Source organism: Rhizophagus irregularis, chromosome 16, assembly GCF_026210795.1.
Source record: "Rhizophagus irregularis chromosome 16, complete sequence".
Lineage (NCBI taxonomy): Eukaryota > Fungi > Glomeromycota > Glomeromycetes > Glomerales > Glomeraceae > Rhizophagus > Rhizophagus irregularis.
Window position 1 is genome coordinate 1,410,032 of NC_089444.1, and position 22,555 is coordinate 1,432,586.

General features: G+C 26.4%; 4 protein-coding genes across 4 annotated transcripts; 3 read left to right on the forward strand and 1 right to left on the reverse strand.

Annotated features, from left to right (window-relative positions):
* Nucleotides 1-3,591: 3,591 nt before the first annotated feature.
* Nucleotides 3,592-5,526, forward strand: OCT59_008070 (uncharacterized protein). Its single transcript, XM_066142217.1, has 4 exons — nt 3,592-4,196; nt 4,291-5,176; nt 5,262-5,300; nt 5,377-5,526. Exons 1-4 carry the CDS (start codon nt 3,651-3,653, stop codon nt 5,388-5,390), a joined length of 1,485 nt encoding a protein of 494 aa, XP_065999120.1. The 5' UTR covers nt 3,592-3,650; the 3' UTR covers nt 5,391-5,526.
* A 5,584-nt stretch (nt 5,527-11,110) lies between these two features.
* On the reverse strand, nt 11,111-14,859 carry OCT59_008071 (uncharacterized protein; the record flags this gene model as incomplete). Its single annotated transcript, XM_066142218.1, has 10 exons — nt 11,111-11,377; nt 11,720-11,950; nt 12,024-12,223; nt 12,335-12,524; nt 12,594-12,727; nt 12,908-13,067; nt 13,134-13,631; nt 13,706-14,182; nt 14,255-14,641; nt 14,734-14,859. The coding sequence occupies 10 exons, from the start codon at nt 14,857-14,859 to the stop codon at nt 11,111-11,113; spliced, it is 2,670 nt and encodes an 889-aa protein (XP_065999121.1).
* A 5,572-nt stretch (nt 14,860-20,431) lies between these two features.
* OCT59_008072 (uncharacterized protein) lies at nt 20,432-20,907 on the forward strand (the record flags this gene model as incomplete). Its single annotated transcript, XM_066142219.1, has 3 exons — nt 20,432-20,682; nt 20,757-20,837; nt 20,904-20,907. 3 exons carry the CDS (start codon nt 20,432-20,434, stop codon nt 20,905-20,907), a joined length of 336 nt encoding a protein of 111 aa, XP_065999122.1.
* A 332-nt stretch (nt 20,908-21,239) lies between these two features.
* Nucleotides 21,240-22,017, forward strand: OCT59_008073 (uncharacterized protein; the record flags this gene model as incomplete). The annotated part of the gene is made up of 2 exons (XM_025329630.2): nt 21,240-21,275; nt 21,613-22,017. The coding sequence occupies 2 exons, from the start codon at nt 21,240-21,242 to the stop codon at nt 22,015-22,017; spliced, it is 441 nt and encodes a 146-aa protein (XP_025165707.2).
* Between the last annotated feature and the right edge of the window lie 538 nt (nt 22,018-22,555).

Consider the following 22,555-nt stretch of genomic DNA (forward strand, 5'->3'; position numbering starts at 1 on the left):
ATTAAATTTCCAGTTGTTAATCAGATAATATATAATACCTTATTTGGTTAATTACCATTAAGGCAAGCGGTAATGCTCATGTGTAATAAATGTAATAAATGTCTAAAAAATCTTAATTTTGTTTTTTTTATAATAAGACATAAATGTGCTTTTTTAGACGTTTCTTACACACGAACACAAATATAAAACATTTCGTTTTTATGGGGGAAACCGTTTGAATTTTTAAATGTATTAAGTAAGCATGACTAAATGATGATCAACATCCAAAAAAGGAATCCCGACGTTTGTTGTTTAACGTTAGTCTACTTAAGAAGTGATTAGCCGATCAATCAATGGACCAATAGTTTCGCTGGTACACGTTACACCAACCATCATAAAGTTAAATTTATATTGTATCATTTTTTTATGACAAGAAAATCATAAAAACTAGATAATATAAATAAAATATTAAATATTGATAGATAATTTAACTAAATTTAAAATTATTGATAATTTATTAATTTAACAATATTATTTTTTTTTTACATTATTGAACAAAAATTTTAATTGTTTTATCATGATTATCATAATGAAAATTTATGTTTCTATCGTAATGATCATAATAAAAAATTAATTGTTTAAAATCATTAAAAGATTCTTAATTATCACAATAAAAATAGATCTAGATAAATATTTAATTATTATATTGTAATAAAAGAAAAATTGAACAAAAATTTGATTGTTTTATCATGATTTAATTGCCATAATAAATATTGATATTTTTATCATGATTATCATAATAAAAAATGGATTTAGATAATTATTAATCACATAATAATAAATAATAAATAATAATGATAATAATAAAATACCTTCTACAATATCATTTGTTGTGTCATATATAGTCAAATGAGTAAGTTGAAGGATTTGTCAATGGATTAACAAAATATATAGTTTAAGAAAATAAATTTAAAATATTATTTCCTTTTTAACTGTTGAAATCACTACATTTTTTGAATTACAGAAAGTTACAAAAAAACACACTGAAGGAAAATGGGAAACTTGCGCAATATCTCTGTATCCTAAGTAATTAATGATTATGTCACTGGTATAAAATCCGCTATGAAAATTTCAAGAATTACATTTCTAACCAAAAAAGTTGTTTTATAAAGGTTTTTAAATTCATTTCAATTTATTTAAAAGGTACTACTTATTTATGTTTTTTGCTTCTAAATATAAAATTTCTAATAATACAAACCTGCATGTATTATGTATGTTCATTTTGTCAGACTGTCATTAAATAAAAATACCATTTGCAACTGCATACAATACTTTCAAAAATAATACCCACCATGATTAAGACCATTATACATGACATAAAATTCATAATTCTAATAAATAATTTTATAAAAAAAATGGGTTTCATGCACTTTGTTTCTTACTATCACTATTTCATTATTTTTTATTTTTTAGATCCTTTAGTCCTTCAAGTTCTGCAATTACGGTTCAGTTGTTTTCACTTTACGTTTTGTTTTTTACTTATTTTTTTATTTTTTTTATATCTTTCAGTTTTTTTGATTCTATAATTAATAAAGGTATATTTTTTATTGTTTATTTATTTTTTTTATTTCATTTCTATCTTATATACTAACTTTGTTTTTTTTTTACTTCATGGTTTTATTTTTACTTGGTTTCCTATCATTACTATCCAACCTCCTATCATAATCATTTTTTTATTTTTTGTCTCTCATCATTTTTCACCTCCTATTACTTTTCATTATTCTATACTATTCATCTCCCATTAATTTCTATTACATCTTTTCATTTTCCATTATCTCTTTCTCTCCTGTTTAATTCCCATCATTTCTTTTTGTCTCTCATCGCTCCTTTTCGTCTCCCATCACTCCTCTTCATCTTCCCATCACTTCTTTTCGTCTCCCATCATGCCTCTTTATCTTCTCATCACTCTTTTTTGTCTCCCATCACTCCTTTTCGTCTCCTATCACTCCTTTTCGTCTCCCATCATTCCTTTCATCCCCCATCACTCCTTTTCATCCCCAATACTCCTCTTCATCTTCTCATCACTCCTTTTCATCTCCCATCACGCCTCTTTATCTCCCATCACACCTCTTTATCTTCTCATCACTCCTTTTCATATCCCATCACTCCTCTTCGTCTCCCATCTGTCTCCTATCGCTCCTTTTCGTCTCCCATCACTTCTTTTCGTCTCCCATCATTCTTTTTCGTCCCCATCACTCCTCTTCATCTTTTCATCACTCCTTTTCGTCTCCCATCACCCCTCTTCATCTTCTCATCACTCCTTTTCGTCTCCCATCACTCCTCTTCATCTACCATCATGCCATATTTCTCCTTCTTGTTAAAGGAGAGATCAACAATTTGTATATTTATAAATTGAAGTCATTTTTTTTTACAATAACTTTCACTTAAAAGATCTTTTAAAAGTATGTCAAACTCCCCCATGAAAATGACCTCTTGTTATTAATAGATAAATATCAATTGTATATATTTTTTTAAACTTAAAAAAAATAAAAAAAATTTTTAATCATTTAATTGTTTGCATAAATATTTTTTAATCAATCATCTTTCAATCATTTTTTAATCATTTTTTTAATTCTTATAATTTATTTTAATAATTTTTATTTGAAATGACTAGTAGAGATGATGTTTTTTTTTAGATCTAGTTTATAAAAAAAAGAATTTTTTTTTTAATATTATTGTTTTATGTATTTTCGAATTCTATAACTTTACGCTGGATCTACCGTCTATCGCTATAAAAAAAAATCATCAAATAAATGGAAACGAAAAAAAAATTTTCAAAAATTTTCAAGTTTTTATGAGAATTTACATTTATTTATTCTATATTATTATAATAATAATCAATAGAAAGATTTAATATAATTATTATATAAAAAATTTTTTAAGTTTTTAAACTTTTATTATGATACAAATAATTTTTATAGAGAGAGATAACGTAAAATTTTCGCCATCCATAAAAAAAAAATAAAACTGAGCACATTAAATTATCCTATACCAATTGATTTAAATTTCTTTTTTTTTATTTTTGAAAAAGGTACAGTACATACTTTTAAAATCTTTAATATAAAATAGCTATATAAGAGATACTGTACATGTGAATCAAAATAATTTTATATAACTATTTTGAAATTAAAACAATTGAAATTTTTATAAGCATTACCTACTTTAATGACGAATTATATTATAACTGAATTTATTCATTAATATGAATTTCCTTCATATAATAATGGTAAAATATTTCCTTTTAGTTTTATGCAACTATAATACATTTTTTTAAAATTTTTTAACCTAAAATTTTAACATGATTCTAATTATAAGTATAATTGTACTAAATAATATTTTTGTGTTGGATGATCGACAAAGCTTTTTTTTTTTGTGAAACAAGTATTTTGTTTGGGATTTATAAAAAAGGAAATTCTTAATAATCTGTGATTTTTGTGATCATCAGCTGACTTATTGAACATTTTATTGTTTTGACCTAAATAAAAATGATTTTGTCAATCGCTGCTGTGTAACTGTAATACGTTTTAAAAGGCGTTTTTTTTTTCTAAAAAAAAAAAAATCTTTTTTTTCTGTCTAAACGTAAAAATTGAAGTCACATTTATTAATCCAATATGGAAGAATTTATACTTACTGATGATATATTTGAGCAAATAAAAGATTTTGATCATGAGAACCTAACTAAAAAACAAATTTTGTTAATTGATAAGTTAATATTAAATAAAAAATTAAAAATACGTTATATAAAAAATGGTTTATGCATAGGATGTAAGCAGCCTAATACTGCTTATACGAGTAAATTTAGTAGTTGGTGTATGTCATGTAATGCTAAGACTTTTCAGCAAAATTTTAAAAATTGGACTAGTGGAAATCATAAAATTGATAAGTTTATTCAAAAAGTACAACTTATAGCTAAAAATGATAGGGGAGTTTTAGAATGGATTGAATATGATAGATTTGAAAATGTTGAATACTTGACAAAAGGAGGATTTGGAACTATTTATAAAGCAATTTGGAAAGATGGATTTATAGAAAGTTGGGATTTTGAAAATAATAAATGGATAAGATTTAAATATTATTGTAGGCAATATGAGAATTTTCCAGTTATTTTAAAATGTTTAGATAATTCTCAAGATATTACATCCGATTTTATAAGAGAAGTAAGTTACTTATTTTGTATATAATTTCAAGATATTGTCCTATTATAAATGTTAAACTATCTATTAATTATTGTTATTATGGATTCTTTTTTAGATTGGAACACATGTTTTTTTTTCAAAAGAGGATTATGGTAAAATTAGTTTAACATCACGGTGTTTTGGCATTACTAAAGATCCAGAATCTAAAAATTTTATGATGGTAATGGGATATGCAAAAGATGGTAGTTTAAGACAACATTTAAATAATAGTTTTAAAACAACAAAATGGTTTGAAAAGTTTGATATTTTAAAAAAAATTGCAAAAGGCCTTGAGGTTATTCATCAAAAAGGGTTAATTCATCGTGATTTTCATTGTGGTAATATATTAAAAGATGAAGATTATACTTTCATTACTGATTTGGGATTATCTCGACCAGTGAATGTAAAATCATCCCAAAATGAATGTAAAGAATTATATGGAGTATTACCCTATGTAGCACCAGAAGTTCTAAGAGGAAAAGAATATACTCAAGAAAGCGATATTTATGGATTTGGAATTATTGTGTATGAAGTTTGTACAGGGCTCCCTCCTTACCATGATATTGTTCATGATAAATTTTTAGCTATTAGCATTTGTCAAGGACTTAGGCCAAAATCAAATTATAAAATTCCTCAATTAATTCTAAACATAATTAAACAATGTTGGGATGCTGATCCTTTAAAACGACCTAAAGCAAAAAAATTATCAAGTTTATTACACAATTTATGGGAAGGATCATATTATGATGATGAAACTGAAATCAAAAAGCAAATTGAAGAAGTAGATAAAATTAATGAGAAGTTAACTTCTTCTTCATTATTATATAATGGACCTACTCTTTCATATACTACAAATCCTCAAGCAGTTTACACGAGTAGACTTTTAGATTTTAAAAATCTTCCAAAACCAAAAAATGCTATTGATAACAAGGATGATGATAATTCATTTGGAGAATATTCAGGTAATTAATTTCCAAATTTAACTTTACAAAAGCATTCTTTAAATATTTTATTTGATGTATATACTTATTTTTATATATATTATAGAATCAATAGAAGCAATAGATTTTACCAAACTAGACCTAGGTACTTATATACAGTAACCTTTTATATGATTTATTTTATTAATAATATTATTTAATAATTTATTTTTCACTTATAGATAAAAGTAACTGAATTGAAGAAAGGAAAGGGATCTTGGGTATAAATTTCTTTATTATTTACTACTATTTATTTTCTTTAACATTACTACAGTATGATATTTTATTGGAATATATTTTTTATGATTAAATAAAGTATTTATAATTATATGAAAAATAAATATAATGAATTGCATGTATGATGTTTTAAAATTCTAACAAAGTAAAAAATTACATTATATTTTATGTTAATCTTATTATAAAGTTATCAAACTCAAAGGGAGGCCAAAAACCTATTAAGAAAAATGATTATAGGGTCAGTGAAATAATTGTCAGTAAAATGAATGCGACCCATTAGTAAGGAAAAAGTAAACGATCATTGGGAAAAATAATATAAATAAATTTGAAGTGAATATAGAAAATTCGTTTAACGTGTTTGAGCTGGAGCTTGTAACAATTGAAGCAGTGGTAATTATAAGATAATTACAGTATCTTTGAGCATAACTACTTTTGACGTTATTAAATTATTATATTCTTAAATTTTTAAGAAAATATTTAATATGTCATTAATAACAATTTGTTTTATAATAAAATTTCTTTTTATTAGGAAAAATGATATTAAAATAGATGGAAATTTTAATAATCTATTGTTTTATCATAATAATTATTTTTTTTATTTACAAGCAGGTTGAACTTTTTATTAATATTACCTATTTTAATGATGAATTATATTACAACTAATTATATTACAACTGAATTCATTCATTAATATGAATTTCCTTAATATAATAATGGTGAAATATTTCTTTCAGTTTTATATAGATAGATTTAAAGCAACTAAACTAATTGGATAATAATAAAATTTTTTAATCTAACAATTTTAACATGATTCTAATTATAGCACATTGTTACTGATAATGATATGATCGATTTATATATAAAAAGGAAAAGTCCGAATGTAAGACAATAGAAAAAGAAAATCAGTATTTTTCTTTTTTGTGAAATTGTGAGATAGTGAATTTAAACTATCTTTAATAAGTTAGTTAAATGAAATAACTAAAAACAATTGTAATTTATTATTATTGTATATTTTTTTTTTAAAAAAAAAATTATCTAAAATTTTTTTTTCATTTTCATCATAAAATTACGTTAATATGACTATCAATTATACTAAAAATAATCATGGAATTTTTTTTCAATACACAATTACTTTGCATAATCTTTATTAACTAAATTAAGTAATTAAATAAAAGTATTTTATTATTAAAATTCCAATTTAACTAAACCAGAAAAAGATAGTATGAGTTCTCTTTTTAAAAATTTGTAATCCGATGCTTATTGACGAGCATCCTTATCCTGGGCCACGGTCCAGATGCTTATCCTGGACCAGCAAATCTAATTGGATGAGATTGTTTTGTGTAACATTTGTCTTGGAAAAAAAAACAATTCGCGTTTTTTTTAAAAAAAAAGTTACGAAATGCCTTTTTTTAAAGCATTTAATACTACCGTTTTAAAGTAATATGTTATTTAAAATTTGTATTTTGGTATGCATTTTATTAAACTTTATTAATAAATAAGTAAAATTGCATATATAACTTTATAAAAAAGGTCTTTACATTATTTTTTACTGTAATTTTATTATTAAAATTATTTTAACGTTAATATCAAAACAAAAGTACAAAGTAATAGTATTATATTAGCTTTAAAAGTTTTGTTATAAATGTGTAATTTACAACCTTTTTTGAACAACTTTGCTTAACCCCAAAACTTAAAAAAAAAACACTTGATTTCCAGAATAATATCAATATATCATAAAACTCTTCAAAAAGAAAATAAAAAACATTTAGTATTATCATAAAACTACAATAAATACAATTAAAATTAAAATATACAAACTGAAATGAAATATGAAATACTAAGTACCAACATACCACAAAAAAGAATAGAGAAAGAGTGAAAGATAGGAAGAGTAAGAGATAAAATAAATTATGCCGGAGTTATGTAATAAAAGGGCTGATTAGCCAATCAAAAGTTGACTGGTCCAGAATAAGCATCTGGACCGGTGGATCAGGTTAAGGATGGCCCTTATTGACACCATATACAGATCACGCTATATAGTTAATGATATCAGGTGATCTTCATTTTAATAGTGATATTTCTTGTAATTGGTTGTTATGCTAATCGTGCTATCCTGGAAAGGAAGGAAAATTTTACTAATTTGGTTAGCTCTCATGCGCTAAGTATAGGGTACATTTTTTATATTATTGATATTGATATTGAATTGATTGAAAATTAAATTATATATTATATTACCAATACTTTTGTTTCTGCAAATAAGTGGTAAAATTTATGGTATATATCATACTCTTAGTAAAGGCCGGTCACTGGCCGGCCCTAGGGTATGACTCTAGTTAATATTATAGAAAACTAGGCGTAACCGTCGCGCTGCGCTGGGGATGAGACTATGAGAGTAATAATGAACACACTTATATTTATTTGCCATGCAGTGTGAATAGGTCTAGTTTTTACTATTATTATGATGGTATTAGTAGGAAATAAATATAATAAATTACACAATTTATATGATTATACAAATAACAATGAATTGTGTGCACAGTGTATGAAATACAAAGATAATTTTGTATAAGTAGTTTATTGTTACATTGTTACAAAAAAATCTCTTTTTTTTATCTTAAAAAAATTTTCATTGTAGCATTAAAAAAAATTACATCTGCTACTGAAAAAAATACATATATTTTGTTATTATATCTCAAAGAAATTCATTATAGCAATCTATTGTTATAGAAAAAACATTATCTCACTAATTATTAAATATGAAAAAAAATTCTGAAAAACTTCTATTGTCATGAAAAAAAAAAAATTCCCAGAAATATTAATTATAACGATCGAACTTGATACAGCCTAAAAAATATTAATAAGAATCGGGAATTGTAAAAAAGTTTTGTTACTCTTCTAATACTAAAATTAATCGCCGTTGCGCCGCAGCATCGACCCAAACCTAAATGGTGAAAGAATGTATTTGGGAAAAAAAATTTGGAAAAAAAAGCCAAACCGAAAAAGGAAAAGGGAAAAAAAATTCGGATTGGAACTGGAAAAAAACGAAAAAAAAATTGAAAAAGAACCGAAAAGGAAAAAGAAAGAAAAAATAACAAAAAAATTTGAAAGAAAAAGAAAAAAAAAGAAAAAAAAATTGGGAAAAGAAAAAGGATAAAGAAAGAAATCGGTTTAAAAGGGGAATTTTTTGAAAAAAATAAGTACTGAAAAAAAAAGGATAATAATTCAGTCCAAAAAGACCAAAAAAAAAATCCAAAAAAAATTTTCAGTTTGGGAAAAAAAAACTGAAAAAGAAATGAAATGAAATGAAAAAAGAAATGAAAAAGGTGTTTCGAAAGAGAAAAGAGGAAATTTGAAAAAAAAAGAAAGAACTGAAAGTAAAAGATCAGTTCAAGAAAAAAAACAAAGGGGAACCGAAAAAATTTACTGTAGATTGGGTTCGAAAGGAAAAAAAAATTCTGATTTAAAATTTCATTAACCGGAATTGGATTAGATGTACAACATGACTTACCGATCAAGTAGGTCTTCTAAATGAATTTTTTTATTAAGATTACAAAAAAAAAAAATTTTTTTTATCACAAAATACGATCAATTGTAAAAAAATTTTTATTAAAAAAATTTATTAACTAAATGTCAGCAAAAAAAAAGTCTATTGTCAGCAAAAAAAAAACCTTATAATCCAGTCTATTGTTGGCGAAAATAATTTTTTCCCAGTTGAATTATTTATTATTACTAAAAAAAATCGACATTTATTTATCTACTATACTTATTAGTATTAGCGAAGTGTTTGTATTTATTACAGTATTAGTAATCAGCCCGGAATGTGCCGATCATGTTGACCGATCAAATTGTCCAAATTCTATGGCGCGCCGATGTGGACAGATTGGTATTTTATTAATACCAACTCCTGCTATTTAAATAATACTAGCTCTTGTATTTTAAAATTACTGATTTTTCCTAAAATGGCAATTCCTTTTTATATTATTAGACAGATTTGTATTTATTTAATACCAAATTTCTCTAATTAAATATTACCAACTCTTGTAATTTTAAAATTGGCAGATCTTTTTTCTTCAATAGACAGATTTATATTTTTTTATTGCCTCCTTTTTTCATTAGAAGATCTTTTTTCTTTAATAGACACATTTGTATTTTTTTATTATTAGCTCTGATGATCATTTTTATTCGCTAAATCTCACCGCAGGTGATCCTTACCGCAGGTGATTTTATTCCGGCCAAATTATAATTCCAGCTGGAGTTAATTGTGCAACCTAATAAAAAGTTTTGACTTTTTTAGTAACAATGTGGTATAAAAATTGAACCAATGAGTTCAGAAGATACCCGTTTATAATCAAATATGCAGTTAAATTTTGTGTAGCCTCACTGCATAAATCACTTTACTTAAGAAATCTATTTCGTAATGGTCAAAAGTGGTCTATTTGACCTTAAAAGTGGTCAAACTTGACCTTATTGATAGTCAAATGACCATCAGTTGCCTTAATTGGTGGTCAAAAGTAGTCTATTTGGCTTAAAAGAGGTCAAATGTAACCATCAGCTACTTTAATTGATGGTTAAAAGTGGTCAAACGTGACCATCAGCTGCCTTAATTGATGGTCAAATATGCCCTCGCCTTTAACTACCAATTATTAGTATAACCAAACAGAAAATTTTCGAAAAATTCCTATGTGCTATATGACCACTTTCTGGGGTCAAATAGACCACTTTTGACCATCAATTAAGGTAGCTGATGGTCACTTTTGCCACTTTTAAGGTCAAATAGACCACTTTTGACCATCAATTAAGGTAGCTGATGGTCACTTTTGCCACTTTTAAGGTCAAATAGACCACTTTTGACCATTACGAAATAGATTTCTTAAGTAAAGTGATTTATTCGGTGATGCTACACAAATTTAACTGCATATTTACTTATAAACGGGTATCTTCCGGATCCATCAGTGCAATATTTATACCACATTATTGTAACTAAAAAAATCAAAAACTTTTTATTAGGTTACACAATTGAATTTGGCTGGAATTATAATTTGACCGGTGAAATCACCTGCGGTGAGATTTAGCAGATCTGCTAATGAATATAAATGATCGTCAGAGCTAATAATAAAAAAATATAAATCTGTCCGGTAAAGAAAAAGATCTGCTAATAAAAAAAGGGGATAATAAAAAATATAAATCTGTCTATTGAAGAAAAAAGATCTGCCAATTTTAAAATTACAAGAGTTGGTAATATTTAATTAGAGAAAGTTCGTAATAAATAAATATGAATCTGTCTAATAATGCAAAAAGAAATTGCCATTTTAGACAAAAATCTGCCATTTGCAGTAATATTAAAATACATGAGCTGATATTATTTAAATAGCGGGAGTTGGTATTAAAAAATACCAATCTGTCCACATCGGCGCGCCATAGGCTAGGTGTTATATTATATAGATATAGATATAGATGATCAATCAAAATTTGACATTTCTTAATACAATGTATAGTTATTTATTAGTATTATTCATAACAATAAATATTCAGTTACAAGTTACAACTCCTGTTTCTAATTTTAAGTTATTGTCTCACATTGAACAGTTTAGAATGCCCTGTCAGGGACTAAGGCAACTTGTAAAAAAAAAATATTTCATTCGAGTTGCAAATATGATCATATAGTAACTTCTAAATTATTTATATTGCACAGTCTAAACATTCGCTATTAATATTATCATTACTATCATCACATTTTAGGTCATCCGTAAAGGAATTGAGTATTTGAGATGTATAAATAGCCCGAGGATGATTAGTTGCTTGGCCAACTATAAAAAAAGGAAGATTTGCTTTTCGATATTCTTCTGCTTGTTTAAATGAATCATTATTTATATATTGATTCCAAGAAGATATTTGATCATATATTTCAGTTGCACATGGTCTTTCGTCTGGATTTGAATCCCAACACTTTTTCATTAAGTCAATATAACATTTTGGTGCTTCTGGCTCATGTATTTTAGGTCTAGCTTTATTACAGATGTTTAATGCTAAAACCTTATCATGTGCTTGATCAGCAAAAGGTTGTCTTCCAGTTGCTGTAATATACATAATCATACCAAAGCTATATATGTCCGATGCTTGAGTATAAGGGTTTCCTCTTAATACTTCAGGAGCTACATAAGGCATAACTCCATAAATTTTTGCTTTATTCATATTACCAACTTCTCTACACAATCCCATATCTGAAATATATGTTTTTTTGCGCAATACAGTAAATAATATATTTCCTGTATGGAAATCACAATGAACCATCTGTTTTTGATGTATTTCTTTAAGTCCCTTAATAATATTATTTAATGTTCGTATTTTATTATGCCAATTAAAATTCTTATGTTTTCCATTATCTATCCAATAATCATAAAATTTTCCTCCATCTGCATATTCAAGAACCATAATATAATCTTTTGTATCTGGATTTTGAGTTATTCCATATATTTTAAGAATATTATTACTATACTTTTCTGTTGAATAATTTTGAACCTATTGAAGTAAAAAAAAAAATATTATTATAGAGAAAATGTTTAAAAAAATTAGATATATTAGAGAAATTTACCTCATTTAGAAATTCATCAGATATATCTTGTGAGTTATTTAAACATTTTAAAGCAACCTTTTGATTTGGTTCTCTCGTATATTTGTTCCAATTATAATGTAATGGTCCATCCTTCCATATTGCTGAATATACTATAGCAAAACCACCTTTACCTATTTCTTTAATTTCTTCAAACTGATTGTATGGTATCCATTCGAATACTATATCATTTGATTTACTAATTTTTAATTGCATTCCTTGAATAAAGTTATCAATTCTTACATTTTTACTAGTCCAATTTGTAAAATTTTGTTTTAAATAATCTATCTTACATGGCAAACACCATTTATATTGTGCATCTGTATATATATTTGCACATCTTATGCAATAATATCCTTCAAAGTTCTTTTCAAAATATCTATCATGAAGAACTATAATGTAATTATTTGTACTTAGATTTTGAGATATTCCATACATTATAAGAGTATCATCATCATCTCTAATTGAATATTCTTTTATAGCCTATTAAATGAAAAATAAAATTATTATAATATTAAAAAAAAAAAGATTAATTTAAATTAGAAATAATACCTTATTTAAAATTTTATCAGTTATATTTTGTGAGATATCTAAACATTTTAAAGCAACTTTTTTATCTGTTGTTAAATCCCTTGCATACTCCTTTCTATTGCAATCATAATATAGTGGACCATCCTCCCATATTGCTAAATACTCCGTAGTAAAACCATCTTTGCTTATTTCTTTAATATCATTAAACTTATTGTATGGTATCCATTCAAATATTATATCGCTTGGTTTATCAATTTTTAATTGCATTTTTTGGATGAATTCATCAATTTTTTCATTTCCACTAGTCCAATTTGTGAATAAATTGTTTAATTGACATGGCTTGCACCAATTATTTGTTACATCAGAATATTTTTCACCACATCCTGTACAGTATCCATTTTGTAAAACTAAAATATAATCTTTGGTATCTGTATTTTGAGATATACCATGTATGCTAATAGTATCTCTAGAATTCTTTATTGAATATTTTTTGACCTATATAAAAATTAAAGTTGATTATTATATAAAAAAAAATATTAAACCAAGAGAATAATTTCATACCTCATTTAATAATTCATCAATAATATTTTGTGAATTATTATAAAAATATTTCAATGCAACTTCTTTTCCCATTACTCTAGACCATTTTTTATTCTGATAATCGAAACATAATGAACCATCCTTCCATATTGCTAAATTTGTTATGTTAAGATCATTTTTGTCCATTCCTTTAATGTTGTCAAATTGGTTGTATGATATCCATTCAAATATTGTATCACTGCTGTAACCATTAACTTTTAGTTGCATTCCTTGAATGAAATTATCAATCTCTTTATTTCCACTAGTCCAGTTTATAAAATTTTGTTCTAAATATTCTATTTGACATGGCTTACACCAATTAAACCTCGTATCTGTATATAATTTATTACATTTTGCACAATATTTCTCAAAATCTTCAAAATTAAGAACTAAAATATAATCTTTCGTATCTGAATTTTGAGTTATTCCATATATCTTGAGTATATTATTGCTGGACCCATCTATTGAATATTTTTTAACCTATTAAAATTTAACAAAAATTATTAATATTAAAGAATTGTCTTAACCGAATTCATAGAAAAATTACACAGTACCTCATTAAAAAAATCATTAATATTTTGTGAATTATACAAACGTTTCAAAGTAACAAATTTATTCGTATGTCTTATATATTCCACTTTACTAAAACTATAAAATAGTTGACCATTTTTCCATTTCGCTGAATATATAGTAAAAAAACTATCATTATTCATTTCTTTAATTTCATTAAACTGATTGTATGGTATCCATTCAAATATTGTATCATTATATTCATTAATTTTCAACCGCATTTCTTGAATGAAATTATCAATTTTTTCATTTCCACTGGTGTAGTTTATTCTTAAATTATTTATTTGACATGGTCTACACCAACTAAATCTTGTATCTGAATAATTTTTATCGCATTTTACACAATATCCTCCAACATATTCAAACTGAAGAACAAGAATAAAATTTTTGGTATCTGAATTTTGAGATATTCCATATATATTAAGTATGTCACTAGGTCTATTTATTGAATATTTTTTAACCTATTAAAATGTTAAATTAATTATTATAATTAAAAAAAAATAAAATAAAATCATTTAAAGAAAATATTATACCTCGTTTAGAAATTCATTAGTAATATTTTGTGAGTTATGTAGGTATTTTAAAGTAACATTTTTATCTGGCTCTCTTGTATATTTCCTTTCTTCATCATTATAATTTAATGGGCCATCCTTCCATTTTGCTGAATATATTGTAAAAAAACCATGTTGACTTATTTTTTTAACTCCGTCAAACTGGCTGTATGGTATCCACTCAAACATTAAATCACTTGGTCCATTAATTTTTAATTGCATTTCTTGAATGAAATTATCAATTTTTTCATTTCCACTAAATATAGAATATCCTTTTAATTCAAAACAATTGTCATTAAAAACCAAAATATAATCCTTTGTATCTAGATTGTAAGACATTCCATACATATGAATTTCATTACATTTAGCCTGTTATATATAATATGAAGAATAAAGAATATGAATAATTGTTATATTTTATATTAGTTAAAAGTAAGTATTTAAATCATATAATCTCATACCTCATTTAGAAATTCTTTAGAATCATGAAAACATCTTAAAACAACTATCACACTTGATCCTCTCTTATATTTCATATCAGCTTCGTTCCAATAAAATGGACCATCCTTCCATATTGCTGAATACATTGTAGTAAGGTTTTGTTTACCTATTTCCTTAATTACATTAATTTCATCAAACTGACTGTATGGTATCCATTCAACTATTAAGTCATCTGGTTCATTAATTTTTAATTGCATTTCTTGAATGAAATTATCAATATCTTTATTTCCGCTGGTCCAGTTTATAAAATTTTGTTTTAAATAATCTATTTGACATGATTTACACCAATTATAATAAGCATCAATATATACTTTAAAACATGCTGCACAATTATTATATTGATTATAAACTAAAATATAATCTTTTGTATCTGGATGTTGAGATATACCATATACCGATTTAATATTATTTTCTATAATCTATTTGGAATATAAAAAAATTCATTGTATTAAAAATATTTAAAAAAAAATTAAATTCATAAGTAATTATACCTCATTGCTTAGAAATTCACTGGTGATATTTTGTGATCTATCTAAACATCTTAAAATAACTTTCTTGGTTGGATACCTCTTAAAAATAAACTCAGTACTAAAAACGCGACAATTCGAAAAAATAAAAAAACCTTGTAATTAGCCCTATACAAGAGTTTCCATTAATGAGTTTGAAAAATGATGTTGTAATTTTGTACCTACCTAACAATTTCACTATATAATGGACCGTCCTTCCATGATGCGAAATATGAATCCTGGTTTTTTGTTATTTTAATGTCATTAAACTGATCGTACGGTATCCACTCAAATACTCTAAAATCCAATGTAAAATGATAATCTATCTGGATTTTTTGAATGAAATTATCAATGATTTCATTTCCACTGGTCCAGTTTGTAAATTTTTTTTTCAAATAATTTACTGTACATGATCGACAAACAAAGGGATAAAAATCTCCACATTCCCGCCCAGTGTTTAATGTGTTGTGTTGAGATGGCGTTATAATTTTTCGAAATATTTTCTTGAATGAAGTCATTGTTTGCAAAAAGGTAATAAATTTTTGCTTGAAACTAGATACCAATAAATATTGTTTCTCAAACTGAATTTACCAATTGTCATTGTTAGTTTTAATTAATCGAACAAATCATGTACTGATGTTACGTTTCACTGGTGAATTTTCTACACAAATTATCATCATGTTAATAGGTGATACGACAGGACAAAATAATAATTACTGCATAAATATTATTTTAGAAAAAAATATTTTATGTATATGAAACATTGATTTTGGGTCCACAAATATTGTATTTGAAAATCCTAGAACCAATCGGCTTGCCGAGTATAATTAGTTTCTTTTAATTCAATAAAAAAAAAATTGAAATATTAAATATTAAATGAATCGATTTTTTTTTTTATTTAATTATGTACCGTATTGTTTTTATTATTTAAAATAATAAATAGTTGATAATTTTGAAGTGATTTTCAACGTAAAAATATACTGTATAAAAAACACAATAATAGATTATTAGTAATTTTTTGAATTAAGAGTTAAGACATTAAATTTTTGCATTTTATTATTGACTTTTAATAATTCCGTTATAAGTAACCAAAGTTATATAGAAAATATATAGTGTATAATGATTTTGACATTTAATAGACTCATTATAAAAAATTAAGCTTGAAGTTAAATTAATGTTAAGCCTTTAACGCTGTATAATACTCGTGAAATCCATCTGAATGATAATATAAAATTATTTTGATTAATCTCGGTCGTATCTTATACATTAGGTTCCCTAGTCACTGAACTTCCCACAAAGGAAGTCAAATGGGTTAGATGTCGTGTTTAATAAACCGGCATTACCGGATCAGCAACATGCAAGTTTTTTGTTTTTTTTTTGTTTTTTTTCTAAAATAAGCACTCCGAGATACAAACAAAAGATAGTTTTTGACTGTCGGGATTTTGAGTTTCGGATTTTGGACGGCACCCTGCAACGCTGCAAGGGGCAAAGGGTGCAATATCAAAGCGGGATTTTGAGTTTCGGGATTTTGGACGGATTATAAACAATTTATAGTTTCAACACAATTTTCAAATTGCAACCTTTTCAAAATGACCAAGCACTTTCTTAAGAAATTTACAAAAGTTACGAAAACAAATATGGCGAAGCGCAGAAATTATTATTTTTTTTTTAGTAACGCGCATTTTTTATTTATATTATTTCAATTATACAATTTATAATATATATAAAAAAAATACATAGTATAAAATACTATCTACTAACTCCATATCAATTATGGATGTATTAACAAAGTTAATACTAATACTATTCTATTTCTATCCTAAAGCTATACTATATCCTCGATTAACTACAGTATAATTTTCGTGAAAATATTTTGTAATTTTATATATTATATGATTTTGTAAATATACTATTCGAAGCGCAGAAATTATCTCGCCAAACATTGGATTAAGATATAGTAACAAATTCATAATAGAATATTATCGTTATAAATATGTATCAGAAATTTTTCTAAATTTCGCCAATATTTTACAATAATTAAATCTTAATAATAAACTATAATCCATTTTTTATCAAACAAAAATTTAGGTGCAATTTTTTTTTTAAAAATTCAATATTTGCAAGTTCTAATCCATCATTTGAAGCTTGCTTATACCAATTTTCAATATTTATTTTAGTTCTTATACCATAATCTTTTTAATAACAATATCCTAATTTACTATATATTGAGCGATTGGATCACCTCTACTTGCAGATTTTAAATATTCAATCATAGATTCGCTCGTACTAATTAAAAGTTTCTCATATCTAAAATAATAACTTTATAATGAAAAACAAAATGATAATAAATATTTTCCAATAATAATATTAATATTTTTGTAATATGTCAAATTCATTAACATTTTTTTCAATAAATTTAAATTTATAAATTTTCGGTTTAAAATATTTTCATTATAAATATAATTTCAATTGATTTATCTTTTGCTGATAAAAATATATATCCAATTATACTAGAAAAACCAAATTTTACTTTCTTTATGATTTTTTATTATTAAATTCTCAAATAAATTCAATATTCTTATCATTATTTTTTATTAATTTATTTAAAGTATCATTTAAAATGATAAAAAATCTCTTAAAACTCTTTTAGAAATTTTCATCGGATTTAGAAATATTTTATATTTGTTCTTATAATAAATTTTTCATTCATTGAATGAAAAATTATTTATTGTTTTACGAAATTTCAAAATAAAAAAAAAACGAAAGAAAAATTTTTACCAAACCACGATCATTCATATGTACAAAATATATCCGTTCGAGCACGCGACGATGTACAAGCACTTGACTTAATAACGCTAGTTAGATACGGTCTTACATAATTTATTCTATACTGCAGCGCACAAAAATCTAGAATATAAACATTTACGAATTAATAATAATTTTTTATCAAATATCAAATTATAAGTATTAGATGTTATCTACAATACAAGCTTTATAGGAATAAGTCTAATTCTTACAATGTCACAAAATCGTTTCGATTAATATGGGGTTTTTTTCTTTTTATGAAGATATTATGTGACGAATAAGGGTGACAATATTTTATTTTATTTTACTTAGAAGAGGTGAATACATCGTTTAGTTACAGACTCGTTTAATATGACTATAAGATACAATAGAAGTACACAGCTAAACTAGACGTACAAAATCCAACAGGCGGACTCACCCTTCGTTAGAACGAACTGACTAATGGAGACATAGTTGCTATAGCAGTGAACGAACAAAGGAATTAGAAGCTAAAGTAAAAATAGGGGGAATAAGGGTGACAAATAGGATTTCTCATACTGAATTATATATTATTAAAAATTCACGTGACCCGGCGAAATCGCCTCGATTCATAGCAATTTTATAAAATAAATTTTACAGATATTTTTAAAAGTAATTTATTTTACCTATTTTGAATTTTAAAAAATATACATTTTATTCTAAAATTTTAATATAATAGATAATAATTTTAGAATATAACTAAATAAAATGTGTAAGGTCGTTGGTATCACGGACGTTGATCCGCATGTACGAGCGTTGACTCAAGTCTTTGTATTTATTTTTTATCTGTATTAATAAAATTTTTCTTGGTAATATTTTGGCCGAGGCCCCCGGCTGAAATTCATCACGTGCAATAAAGACAGTTAATTTTATGAAATCATATACAAGAAAACACGCACACGTTCAAAATTCAAAGTAAAACTTTTTTATTTTTCATTTGAAGTCATTAGCGAAGAGAATACTGGACGTGTCGATTACGTAATCAAGGCTCTCGAAGAGTTAGTTTGTATTACTGAAAGTAAGCAGTATGTGATCAATATAAGTTTCGTTCAAAATGTGGTGCCAATGTGAAAGTGCTTTCCGGGAAAACGTACTGCGGATGAGGCGTTTGGGAGGATTTCGATTATCTATACGGAATTGTCACCACAGCGAATGAGTGTTATTTTTTGTTGTAAAGCTTGGACGGGATCTCGTGTACGAATAAAAATCCGTTATATATCACGAGACCGCTTTAACGAAGGATTTGAGGAGGAATTGGACTTACAAAAATATGTGAAACAAGTTTTGGATGTTGTCGTTGATTTATTGAAAGATAGGGTTGACGTCAAGAAGTCCCCCTCCAAAAAAGAAACAGCGTGTCCAGGATAATAATGATTTATTTCCGCAGTTTCTGCAGTATAGAAGCGTTATTATTTATATTAGCATAGATGCACCCTACGGGTGGTTTCACTCATCTGTGTTACGTGATTTACGTCCCGATTTTATATTTATTTTTATATCAATGTATTTTATTTCGTATTTCGTAGGCATCGCCTAATAAATAACACATGTACGCTTTTAAAAATAATAGCAATGGTTGTTTCAAGGGAGGAAGCATCTCGAGCCTTAACCCATATGATGAGAGTTCCTTCCCACTACTCCGCATTACTATCTAAGTTTTTGTCATTGTCAATGACTAATACTACTGCTACTACTCGCAAACTAACTTTCCTATTTTGATTTTGTCTATCGAAGTTTTTCTCGGAGTCCTTTGATGACGATAAAAGCTGGCCAATGTGCTAGGACTGAGTCCGATTTCATCAGATAATATATTATACAATCGTGAAGAGAACGCTTTTCTTTTTTCTTCTTTGGACAGTGACTCCATCTCATCATTGTTGATCTGTATCTGTTTGATCCGATACAATATGTATTAATGGTGTACTGGGGAATCATGATCCTAAGCTATATATTTGGAGAGAGAGTTGACTTTCTATGATTTCGTAATCTGATATTGATAAACGTACAGTACGTAGTACAACTAGTATATACGTAAATACGTAATGTATAGTGCACGTGATTACGTTATATTAAGCCAATCCCAACACTCTACGTTTTGACGACCATTCGTACGACCTTAATATCAATTCACCTTTTTTAATAAATACCCCGAGAATTCGTCGGAAAATCAAAATCTAATAAGTAATGATAAACCGTATTAATCAATTTTTTCATATAAATTACTTTTTTTACTATGATTTGCTGTATTACGTCACAACAAGTTTATGCAAGAGTCTATCAAGAGTCGTATATATATACCCTCAAATTTCTTATTTTTTGTCTGTAGAAAATGACAATAAATTATATTATCGAAAACGTGTTGTCTTGGGACAATAAACCAATAGTCAAAATTGGTACTATCGAGAATATAGAAGGCACTCCTGATAGTGTATCTAAGGCGTTAGCGTTTCTAGGCAGGAAATGTTTAGATTTCATTGATGACAGAGAGCATGCAGCGTTTAAGAAATCGTATAGAATAGAAATAGTTCCTGTGAATCATCCTCAATGGGAATTTCAACTACACATTTCAGCGGAGAACTGGTTTGTTACGTTAAAGTTAAAAACGTTGAAGAGAAAAATATGGTGTTAGCTACAGCTAGGGAATATGTTAATAGCATGAGAAGTTCATACAGACCATCACCTCCTGGAATATCATTGACTCAAGAAATTAGCGACACATACAAATTGCATTTCAAGTAAGTATCCACGTAGCTCTCTACGTTATTTATTAGGCAAAATCACTAATATTTTAACATGTTTAGCTAAAAGAACTGGCGATAAACATGACCTCGTTATGCTGGTTCTCTGTAGAAAAACAATGTGCCTCAGCAGTCTAAAAAACCAACTGCGTGTAACTGGTATGCAGAAGACGAAAGAGTTGTGATTCAAGAAAGAACATAGTGGTTAGCTAAAAGATGGTAATTCTGGGTTACAAACATTATATTTACATGGCTTTTGGACTTACAGCTATTTACGGAGACCAACACTAACATACGTTGTACTATCGAGACAAGATCATGTCAGAGAAATACTCGTGACTCCTCTGGAACATAAAACTAGAGATCAGATCAAAACAAATAAGAGAAGGTAATAAAGATATGAACGAAAAGGAAGTCACCCGTCGTAAATTTAAGGTATATTTATAATACTTTGTTGATTTTTAAGTCCTTAATGAGTTTCAATAACCGCAATAATCATTTAATCAGAAAATAAAAAAACCATAATTTCATACTAGATGATACATTCTAACTTCGAAATTTTAAACAAACCTTGGTGGAAGAGTTCCTATGATGAACGAAATGTTGAATATTTTATCTCCTCGATCAAACATTTACAACACGTCATATTATTATCACTTTCTGATCATGAAAATAATGAATTCTTTTGGTCGATCTTAATCATGAACGTTATCTTATAGAATGTATTTCTTCTGAATGTGACGTTGATCTTACAATTGAATTTGTACAACAGCAGTTAAAGAAACCTGATAGATCTTTACGTTTGGTTAAAAAAGTCCAAAATCTTAATGATGCTATTACTAGTATTTTCCCATCCAAGTTCTTTCCCAAACTTTCAATTGATAATTTTACACCCTTGCTTGCAAAACAGTTAAATCAACATATATGCAATGTATTGATCGATGATGCAGGCCAGTATAGAATAAAATACGTTATGCCAGCACAAGAAAACTTTGTTTATATGTCACCATATTTGATAGAAGACCGTATGAATGAACTATTCCGTCAATGTCGAGAAAAATTTAAGAAAGAAGATTTACAGCTGGAGGAAGCTGTCAAATTTGGAGCGTGCTTTTATTCTCATTTCTTAAGTATCCCCCCTTTTCCGGGTAACCTTATTGCAGGATCATGTGATTAAAATCTCGCTAACGCCGCTGTTAAGAAAAAAAGCAATGTGATCATTAAATTTTAAGTTTTACTCATGTCAAGAAAAATTCAATTAATTCAATATAAACGAGAGAAAAATAGTAGTCGTAAACAGTGTTTTTTGAAGGATGATCCTTGAAGATGTAGTAAAAAAATTCTTATGGAAGTTCAGAGAACAGATCTATCCAGTAGAATATTATGCTATTAACATTGGTGCTTGGGAAAAGGACAAGAACGCATTGGAATACCACGCTCATTTCCATCTCCACCTTGATAAAGTTATTGTTCACAATATGGAACAAAAAAAAGGATAAAAATGATGAATATTTTTATCATGCCATCCATGAAAGTGAAAGATTGCGTAGAATTACACAAGCTACTGAAAACACTTACTACTGATAGAATATCTTATATAAAGTATATTTCTTGATATACGAAAATATGTAGATGCCAGACTTAGATGCCTGGTATTTCTTCGAGATGTATTTCTATTATCATAGTTGTTATTAAGTTCATATTGTACTTGATGA